The sequence below is a fragment of the Ascaphus truei genome, unplaced genomic scaffold (assembly GCF_040206685.1).
Source record: "Ascaphus truei isolate aAscTru1 unplaced genomic scaffold, aAscTru1.hap1 HAP1_SCAFFOLD_2091, whole genome shotgun sequence".
In the NCBI taxonomy this organism is placed as follows: Eukaryota; Metazoa; Chordata; class Amphibia; order Anura; family Ascaphidae; genus Ascaphus; species Ascaphus truei.
This window is the reverse complement of record NW_027455002.1, coordinates 13,191-24,539: the sequence shown is the minus strand read 5'-3', so window position 1 is coordinate 24,539 and position 11,349 is coordinate 13,191. Positions and strand designations below refer to the sequence as shown.

Sequence of the window (11,349 nt, the reverse complement as noted above, 5' to 3'; positions counted from 1 at the left end):
TATATCGAACACTGTGCTGCTAAAGACCTGCAGAGCATCGCTCCTTTATCCTCCTGTCCTGCAGAGAATCATTTATTGCACCTCCCAGGCCTGCAGAGTATCGCTCCTTTATCCTCCTGTCCTGCATAGAATCATTTATTTCACCTCCCAGACCTGCAGAGTATCGCTCCTTTATCATCCTCCGTCCAAGAACTGCAGAAACGCTTCCCCTCTGTTCAAGACCTGCAGAGCATCGCTCCCTCTCAGACCTGCAGAGCATCGCTCCTCCACTGTTCAAGACTTGCAGGCACCGCTCCCCCTCCCTCCCAGACCTGCAGAGCATCGCTCCCCCCTCCCAGACCTGCAGAGCATCGCTCCCCCCTCCCAGACCTGCGGAGCATCGCTCCCCCCTCCCAGACCTGCGGAGCACCGCTCCCCCCTCCCAGACCTGCGGAGCATCGCTCCCCCCTCCCAGACCTGCGGAGCATCGCTCCCTCCCCCATGGCTGCAGGACATTGCTGTGTTCATCTTTCCCCAATGCCTGCAGAGCGTCGCTCCATTCTCTGTGTAAATAAATATATCATGTCTGTATACATCAGGATGAATTATGAATTATAATCCGGTACGTGTGACTGAGCCACCATCTTTATTGCACCCGCAATGTATGCTAACATTATATAGCACAGATATACACGTCTGAGCATGAGGCTTTTATACATACTGAACAGTTTGTGTTTACATGTAGCTATATACAGAGCTGTGTGGTAGATATACATACAAAGCACATTGTATATTATGTAGGTATACACTGTGTTCACAAAACCCGGGACCCCTTTTATTTTACACCATATCGTGCAGAAAAATCACTACATTTTCAGGAAAATACGAGCCATTCTAGGTCTGTCACTTCAGATTATTACATTTAAGAATGATTTGATAATCTAATAAATATTCTTTGGAGATGGTGACGGCGTTTGATGACCTCATCATGTGCATAGTTACCGCATGGTGTTTAGCGCAGAAGATAAGCACGTTACAAAGTGCTTGAGAAAGAGCAATTGTGGTCCATAACAGTTACATAAAATGCGTCCTGATGAAGGACGGTCGCTGAGACGACTGAAAAAACGAATTCATAAAACAACATATCCTTCATTAGTGGGAGCAGCTGGAGCAACGCGTTATCAATTATGCAATCAGACAGTGACGTTCTCGTCTCCGGGCGGGCGTTTCAGCAGCAGGAGGACATTGTGAATAATACTTTCAACTCAAACTTTATAGTAATCTTAGTGTTGCAGATTAGAACAGTTTAACACATGTATGAGCTATGAAGGAAAAACTCCTATTTCTCTTTAATGAACATGAACCTCCCGCGGTGTATCTGATACTTGTTCATATAATACAGTGACATCAATTTAGTTAACATCAGTTGATTGTCTACATTGTGCTTCTGTGTTCAGTGTTAATCTACATAACAGGCCTACTATTGTGAACATTTTCATGGCAATTGAGCGAGGAATATAGAAGATACTGTATGATGAAAAATGAAAGGGGTCCCTTTTTTCTTAAACAGTCTACATACAGAATTCTTTGTGTGTATGTAGCTTTGGAGTATAAACAGAGTAGCACGTACTGTACATGTATACATGTTTAGATAGATATAAACAAACTACATACTAGACACAGTTCTGAGTATGCATACATACGCTACTATGTGAGTGTGTGTGTGTGTGTGTGTGTGTGTGTGTATATATATACTATACATATACTAATACATATACTAATATATATATATATATATATATATATATATATATATATATATACACTGTATATCTCCTTCCCTCAAATACTTATCTCACTGTCTCACAGTGGTGGGAAGTAGCAACGAGTGTTCAGGAAGATGTATAGTGGTTCACAGGTTTAACCACACTAGGAAAGCTTGTACTATATGCCCGGCTAACGTGGGAAAGGTATTTGTTAACATGCATACGAGGCCAGCATGGCAAGTAAAGCCTCAAGCACCAAATATGGAACACACCAAACAGCAATGGCCGTCACACTCTGGAGGCCGGAGTGTCCCTGGACTCGACCACATTCAGAAAGGCAGAGGGGGCTAAGAATCTCCGGAGGTTAAACCAAAGTACCTGGAAGATTATCAGGTAGGCCTTCATCCATCAGTGTAAGGGCTGAAGATGATGATATATATATATATATATGTGTGTGTATGTGAGTATGCACACACACACACATATATATATCTTATACTATATTAGTGAAAGCACTGTATGTTTGCCTGCCTGCATGCATGCATGCCTGCCTGCCTGGATGTCCGGTGTCCCTAGGGGAAATCTCATTGGTCCCTTGGTCCGCCCCCGCACACCTCTCATTGGCCTGAGGCGGAGTGACGGGCCAAAGGACACACAGGGACACACACACACAGGGACACACACACACAGGGACACACACTCTCCCCCGTCAGTTGGACCGCAGCACACCTTCCACCCCCCCCCTCCTCTCCCGGTGCCCCTCCTCTCCCGGTGCCCCTCACTCTCCCGGTGCCCCTCACTCTCTCCCCCCTCCCCACCTCACCCAAATCCCCACGCTCCGCAACATCCCCAGCCGCACCATCACCCTCACCGTGCGCCGCGGAGGAAGCGCGGCCCTGCTGCTCAGCAGCAAACTCCAGGCTCTTCCCCCCTCACGGCGCGGCCCTCCTGCTCTCCCCCTCACGTGCGCCGCTACCGGAGAGGGGAAGCGGCGCGGGACTCCCCATCACGTGCGCCGATACCGGAGAGGGGAAGCGTCGCGGGACTCCCCATCACGTGCGCCGCTACTGGAGAGGGGAAGCGGCGCGGGACTCCCCATCACGTGCGCCGCTACCGGAGAGGGGAAGCGCGGCGCGGGACTCCCCCTCACGTGCGCCGCTACCGGAGAGGGGAAGCGCGGCGCGGGACTCCCCATCACGTGCGCCGCTACCGGAGAGGGGAAGCGCGGCGCGGGACTCCCCATCACGTGTGACGCTACCGGAGAGGGGAAGCGCGGCGCGGGACACCTGCCACTCTTGCCCCCCCCCAGCTTCCCGAACTCACCTCCTGCCCCAGCCAGATGCCACGGGGTCAAGGTAAGTCACACACCGTCTCCCACCCACGCACTGTCACCCAGTCACCCACACACCCACCCAGTCACTTTCACCCACTCAGTCACCCACTCAGTCACTCACTCAGTCACCCACTCAGTCACTCACTCAGTCACCCACCCACTCAGTCACCCACCCACTCAGTCACCCACCCACTCAGTAACCCACCCACCCACTCACTTAGTCACCCAAAAAATCACTTAGTCACCCACCCACTCACTCAGTCACCCACCCACTCACTCAGTCACCCACCCACTCACTCAGTCACCCACTCAGTCACCCACCCACACACCCACCCAGTCACCCACTCAGTCACCCACACACCCACCCAGTCACCCACCCAGTCACTTTCACCCAGTCACCCACTTTCACCCAGTCACCCACCCACCCACTCACTCACCCACCCACTCACTCACCCACTCACTCAGTCACCCACTCACTCAGTCACCCACTCACTCAGTCACCCACTCAGTCACCCACCCACACACCCACCCAGTCACCCACCCAGTCACTTTCACCCAGTCACCCACTTTCACCCAGTCACCCACCCACTCAGTCACCCACCCACTCAGTCACCCACTCAGTTACCCACCCATTCAGTCACCCAGTCACCCATTCAGTCAGTCACCCATTCAGTCAGTCACCCAGTCACCCACCCATTCAGTCAGTCAGTCACCCACTCACCCACCCAGTCACCCACTCACCCACCCAGTCAGTCACCCACTCACCCACCCAGTCAGTCACCCACTCACCCACCCAGTCAGTCACCCACTCACCCACCCAGTCAGTCACCCACTCACCCACCCAGTCAGTCACCCACTCACCCACCCAGTCACCCACTCACCCACCCAGTCAGTCACTCACCCACCCAGTCAGTCACCCACCCACCCAGTCACCCATTCACCCACCCAGTCAGTCTCCCACTCACCCACCCAGTCAGTCTCCCACTCACCCACCCAGTCAGTCTCCCACTCACCCACCCACCGACCCAACTCACCCACCCAACCACCGACCCAAAGTCACCCACTGACCCAAAGTCACCCACCCACTGACCCAAAGTCAAACCGACCCAAAGTCACCCACCCACCGACCCAAAGTCACACACCCACCGACCCAAAGTCACACACCCACCGACCCAAAGTCAAACCGACCCAAAGTCACCCACCCACCGACCCAAAGTCACCCACCCACCGACCCAAAGTCAAACCGACCCAAAGTCACCCACCCACTCAGTCACCCACCCACTCAGTCAAGTGTCACACACCCACCCAGTCACCCACACACTCAGTCAACTCAGTCACCCACCTAGCTGTCAAGGGGGGGGGGGGGGGAAGCCTAACCCTGTCGTACGCCCCCCCAAAATTATATCCCGGGCAACGCCGGGTCTCTCAGCTAGTATATATATATATAAAGCTATATACAGGTGGTCCTCTTTCCATCGAAAGCATTATCCGACGTCGGAACCGTTTATCCGACACTCACCGCCGCGGATTAACATGGACCCGCAATCTGCTGGACCATTATCCGACGGCGGTTTGCGGGATGAATTAAGTCGGATAAGCCAGCACCTATATATATATATATATATATATGAGGGTGCTGGCTTATCCGACTTAATTATATATATATATATATATATAGTGTTCTGTATGTGTATATGTAGCTAGATGCATTCAGAACTATCTCTGTATGTAGTTATACACAGAGTATCATGTGTATAAATGTAGGTATAATCATACACAGCTATGTGTAAATGGCATACAGGTATGTGTATAATATATATGTACACACATTCATATATATATATATATATATATATATAAAACCATAAAAGTATATACATGCAGAGGTCTGGATGTGCATATAGCTGTATACTGTACATAGTTAGCTCAGCTGTATAAAGGCAGCAGTGTGTTGTCTTTCAGCGTCTGTTCCAATCTCCCCCTCAGCTCCCCGTCCTGCACAAGCCCCCAGCTGAGTTCTCCTGTGGTGACTGCGGGGGGCTCGGGGGCTTGGAGCCCCCCCATGATATTAAAGCAGACCCCGTCTGCCCCCTCCCCCCCTTGGTGCTGCACTCCCATAATGCCACAGGGCGGGGGAGGGAACCCCAGGAGGCTCTGCAGAGGGGTAAGGATGCTGCCCCGGGGGGTGCAGAGTGTGATGGGGAGGCGTGGGGGGTCTGAGGAGCTCTGCAGCAACCACACCTCCCTCCCGGGACCCAGGCACAGCAGAGCCAGGCGCAGGGCGAGGTAGGGGGAGGGAGAGAGGTGCGGTAGGATTGGAGGATGTGGGGGGCAGCGACGGTACCCCAGAGCCAGCCGGATGAGGGGCAGAATGTCTCTGCAGCGCAGGGGCAGGGGGGTGACTGTGTCCCACCACGAGGCCTGAATAGACTCAGAGTCCGCAGAGACGGGGCACTTCAGAGAGCCACCTGGAGAGCAGAGATAAGAGGGGGGAGAGGGAATAGGGGTAAATAGTGGTCTGCTGGGGGGCAGTAAAATGCCAGTACTGGCAGAGTACTAAAGACGTGACCATTCCCTTCCATACCTACAGCCTGAAGCTGTCACCCCCCGAACCTCCATACCTACAGCCTGAAGCTGTCACCCCCCCTACCTCCATACCTGCAGCCTGAAGCTGTCACCCCCCGAACCTCCATACCTGCAGCCTGAAGAATCACACCCCCCCACCAACCTCCATACCTGCAGCCTGAAGAATCACACCCCCCCCCCAACCTCCATACCTGCAGCCCGAAGAATCACACTCCCCCCCCCCTCACCTCCATACCTGCAGCCTGAAGAATCACACTCCCCCCCCCAACCTCCATACCTGCAGCCCGAAGAATCACACTCCCCCCCCCAACCTCCATACCTGCAGCCCGAAGAATCACACTCCCCCCCCCAACCTCCATACCTGCAGCCCGAAGAATCACACTCCCCCCCCCAACCTCCATACCTGCAGCCCGAAGAATCACACTCCCCCCCCCCAACCTCCATACCTGCAGCCCGAAGAATCACACTCCCCCCCCCAACCTCCATACCTGCAGCCCGAAGAATCACACTCCCCCCCCCAACCTCCATACCTGCAGCCCGAAGAATCACACTCCCCCCCCCAACCTCCATACCTGCAGCCCGAAGAATCACACTCCCCCCCCAACCTCCATACCTGCAGCCCGAAGAATCACACTCCCCCCCCTCACCTCCATACCTGCAGCCTGAAGAATCACACTCCCCCCCCAACCTCCATACCTGCAGCCCGAAGAATCACACTCCCCCCCCCCCACCTCCAGCCCGAAGAATCACACTCCCCCCAACCTCCATACCTGCAGCCCGAAGAATCACACCCCCCCCCCAACCTCCATACCTGCAGCCCGAAGAATCACACTCCCCCCCCCAACCTCCATACCTGCAGCCCGAAGAATCACACTCCCCCCCCCCCAACCTCCAGCCCGAAGAATCACACTCCCCCCAACCTCCATACCTGCAGCCCGAAGAATCACACCCCCCCCCCAACCTCCATACCTGCAGCCCGAAGAATCACACCCCCCCCCCCCAACCTCCATACCTGCAGACTGAAGAATCACACTCCCCCCCCCCCCAACCTCCATACCTGCAGCCCGAAGAATCACACTCCCCCCCCCAACCTCCATAACTGCAGCCTGAAGAATCACACTCCCCCCCCAACCTCCATACCTGCAGCCTGAAGAATCACACTCCCCCCCCAACCTCCATACCTGCAGCCTGAAGAATCACACTTCCCCCCCCAACCTCCATACCTGCAGCCTGAAGAATCACACTCCCCCCCCCAACCTCCATACCTGCAGCATGAAGAATCACACTTCCCCCCCCCCAACCTCCATACCTGCAGCCTGAAGAATCACACCCTCCCCCAACCTCCATACCTCCAGCCCGAAGAATCACACTCCCCCCCCCCAACCTCCAGCCCGAAGAATCACACTCCCCCCCCCCAACCTCCAGCCCGAAGAATCACACTCCCCCCAACCTCCATACCTGCAGCCCGAAGAATCACACCCCCCCCCAACCTCCATATCTGCAGTCCGAAGAATCACACTCCCCCCCCCAACCTCCATACCTGCAGCCCGAAGAATCACACTCCCCCCCCCAACCTCCAGCCCGAAGAATCACACTCCCCCCAACCTCCATACCTGCAGCCCGAAGAATCACACCCCCCCCCCAACCTCCATACCTGCAGCCCGAAGAATCACACCCCCCCCCCATCCTCCATACCTGCAGCCTGAAGAATCACACTCCCCCCCCAACCTCCATACCTGCAGCCTGAAGAATCACACTCCCCCCCCCCAACCTCCATACCTGCAGCCTGAAGAATCACACTTCCCCCCCCCCAACCTCCATACCTGCAGCCTGAAGAATCACACTCCCCCCCCAACCTCCATACCTGCAGCATGAAGAATCACACTCCCCCCCCAACCTCCATACCTGCAGCCCGAAGAATCACACTCCCCCCCCGAACCTCCATACCTGCAGCCTGAAGAATCACATCCCCCCCCAACCTCCATACCTGCAGCCCGAAGAATCACACTCCCCCCCCCTCACCTCCATACCTGCCACCTGAAGAATCACACCCCCCCTCCCCAACCTCCATACATGCAGCCCGAAGAATCATTCCCCCCCCCCAACCTCCATACCTGCAGCCTGAAGAATCACACTCCCCCCCCCAACCTCCATACCTGCAGCCCAAAGAATCACACTCCCCCCCCCAACCTCCATACCTGCAGCCCGAAGAATCACACTCCCCCCCCAACCTCCATACCTGCAGCCCGAAGAATCACACTCCCCCCCCTCACCTCCATACCTGCAGCCTGAAGAATCACACTCCCCCCCCCCAACCTCCATACCTGCAGCCCGAAGAATCACACTCCCCCCCCCAACCTCCAGCCCGAAGAATCACACTCCCCCCAACCTCCATACCTGCAGCCCGAAGAATCACACCCCCCCCCCAACCTCCATACCTGCAGCCCGAAGAATCACCCCCCCCCCCCAACCTCCATACCTGCAGCCTGAAGAATCACACTCCCCCCCCCAACCTCCATACCTGCAGCCCGAAGAATCACACTCCCCCCCCCAACCTCCAGCCCGAAGAATCACACTCCCCCCAACCTCCATACCTGCAGCCCGAAGAATCACACCCCCCCCCAACCTCCATACCTGCAGCCCGAAGAATCACACCCCCCCCCCCAACCTCCATACCTGCAGCCTGAAGAATCACACTCCCCCCCCCCAACCTCCATACCTGCAGCCTGAAGAATCACACTCCCCCCCAACCTCCATACCTACAGCCTGAAGAATCACACTTCCCCCCCAACCTCCATACCTGCAGCCTGAAGAATCACACTTCCCCCCCACAACCTCCATACCTGCAGCCTGAAGAATCACACTCCCCCCCCAACCTCCATACCTGCAGCATGAAGAATCACACTCCCCCCCCAACCTCCATACCTGCAGCCTGAAGAATCACACCCCCCCCCAACCTCCATACCTGCAGCCTGAAGAATCACACCCCCCCCCCAACCTCCATACCTGCAGCCCAAAGAATCACACTCCCCCCCCCGAACCTCCATACCTGCAGCCTGAAGAATCACATCCCCCCCCAACCTCCATACCTGCAGCCCGAAGAATCACACTCCCCCCCCCCCTCACCTCCATACCTGCAGCCTGAAGAATCACACCCCCCCTCCCCAACCTCCATACCTGCAGCCTGAAGAATCACACTCCCCCCCCCCAACCTCCATACCTGCAGCCCAAAGAATCACACTCCCCCCCCAACCTCCATACCTGCAGCCTGAAGAATCACACTCCCCCCCCCCCAACCTCCATACCTGCAGCCTGAAGAATCACACTCCCCCCCCCCAACCTCCATACCTGCAGCCCAAAGAATCACACTCCCCCCCCCCCAACCTCCATACCTGCAGCCTGAAGAATCACACTCCCCCCCCCCAACCTCCATACCTGCAGCCCAAAGAATCACACTCCCCCCCCAACCTCCATACCTGCAGCCCGAAGAATCACACTCCCCCACTCACCTCCATACCTGCAGCCCGATGAATCACACTCCCCCCCCTCACCTCCATACCTGCAGCCCGAAGAATCACACTCCCCCCCCCAACCTCCAGCCCGAAGAATCACACTCCCCCCAACCTCCATACCTGCAGCCCGAAGAATCACACCCCCCCCAACCTCCATACCTGCAGCCCGAAGAATCACACTCCCCCCCCCAACCTCCATACCTGCAGCCCGAAGAATCACACTCCCCCCCCCAACCTCCAGCCCGAAGAATCACACTCCCCCCAACCTCCATACCTGCAGCCCGAAGAATCACACCCCCCCCCAACCTCCATACCTGCAGCCCGAAGAATCACACCCCCCCCCCCAACCTCCATACCTGCAGCCTGAAGAATCACACTCCCCCCCCCCAACCTCCATACCTGCAGCCCGAAGAATCCCCCCCCCCCAACCTCCATACCTGCAGCCTGAAGAATCACACTCCCCCCCAACCTCCATACCTACAGCCTGAAGAATCACACTCCCCCCCCAACCTCCATACCTGCAGCCTGAAGAATCACACTTCCCCCCCACAACCTCCATACCTGCAGCCTGAAGAATCACACTCCCCCCCCAACCTCCATACCTGCAGCATGAAGAATCACACTCCCCCCCCAACCTCCATACCTGCAGCCTGAAGAATCACACCCCCCCCCAACCTCCATACCTGCAGCCTGAAGAATCACACCCCCCCCCCCAACCTCCATACCTGCAGCCCAAAGAATCACACTCCCCCCCCCCCGAACCTCCATACCTGCAGCCTGAAGAATCACATCCCCCCCCAACCTCCATACCTGCAGCCTGAAGAATCACACCCCCCCTCCCCAACCTCCATACCTGCAGCCTGAAGAATCACACTCCCCCCCCCCAACCTCCATACCTGCAGCCCAAAGAATCACACTCCCCCCCCAACCTCCATACCTGCAGCCTGAAGAATCACACTCCCCCCCCCCAACCTCCATACCTGCAGCCTGAAGAATCACACTCCCCCCCCCAACCTCCATACCTGCAGCCCAAAGAATCACACTCCCCCCCCAACCTCCATACCTGCAGCCCGAAGAATCACACTCCCCCACTCACCTCCATACCTGCAGCCCGATGAATCACACTCCCCCCCCCCAACCTCCATACCTGCAGCCCGAAAAATCACAATCCCCCCCCTCACCTCCATACCTGCAGCCCGAAGAATCACACTCCCCTCCCCAACCTCCATACCTGCAGCCCGAAGAATCACACTCCCCCCCCCCAACCTCCATACCTGCAGCCCGAAGAATCACACTCCCCTCCCCGAACCTCCATACTTGCAGCCTGAAGAATCACACTCCCCTCCCTGAACCTCCATACTTGCAGCCTGAAGAATCACACTCCCCCCCCCAACCTCCATACCTGCACCCTGAAGAATCACACTCCCCCCCCCAACCTCCATACCTGCAGCCCGAAGAATCACACTCCCCCCCCAACCTCCATACCTGCAGCCTGAAGAATCACACCCCCCCCCCCAACCTCCATACCTGCAGCCCAAAGAATCACACTCCCCCCCCCCCCCCGAACCTCCATACCTGCAGCCCGAAGAATCACACTCCCCCCCCCCTCACCTCCATACCTGCAGCCTGAAGAATCACACCCCCCCTCCCCAACCTCCATACCTGCAGCCCGAAGAATCACACTCCCCCCCCCAACCTCCAGCCCGAAGAATCACACTCCCCCCAACCTCCATACCTGCAGCCCGAAGAATCACACCCCCCCCAACCTCCATACCTGCAGCCCGAAGAATCACACTCCCCCCCCCAACCTCCATACCTGCAGCCCGAAGAATCACACTCCCCCCCCCAACCTCCAGCCCGAAGAATCACACTCCCCCCAACCTCCATACCTGCAGCCCGAAGAATCACACCCCCCCCCAACCTCCATACCTGCAGCCCAAAGAATCACACCCCCCCCCCCAACCTCCATACCTGCAGCCTGAAGAATCACACTCCCCCCCCCCAACCTCCATACCTGCAGCCTGAAGAATCACACTCCCCCCCAACCTCCATACCTACAGCCTGAAGAATCACACTCCCCCCCCAACCTCCATACCTGCAGCCTGAAGAATCACACTTCCCCCCCACAACCTCCATACCTGCAGCCTGAAGAATCACACTCCCCCCCCAACCT

At 56.5% G+C, this 11,349-nt stretch overlaps 1 protein-coding gene across 1 annotated transcript; it reads right to left on the bottom strand.

Moving 5' to 3' along the window:
* Positions 1-4,717: 4,717 nt before the first annotated feature.
* Positions 4,718-5,599, bottom strand: LOC142477436 (8-oxo-dGDP phosphatase NUDT18-like; the record flags this gene model as incomplete). Its single annotated transcript, XM_075582263.1, has 1 exon — positions 4,718-5,599. A coding segment is annotated over one exon (595 nt), but the record flags the coding sequence as incomplete, so codon positions are not given.
* Positions 5,600-11,349: the final 5,750 nt, after the last annotated feature.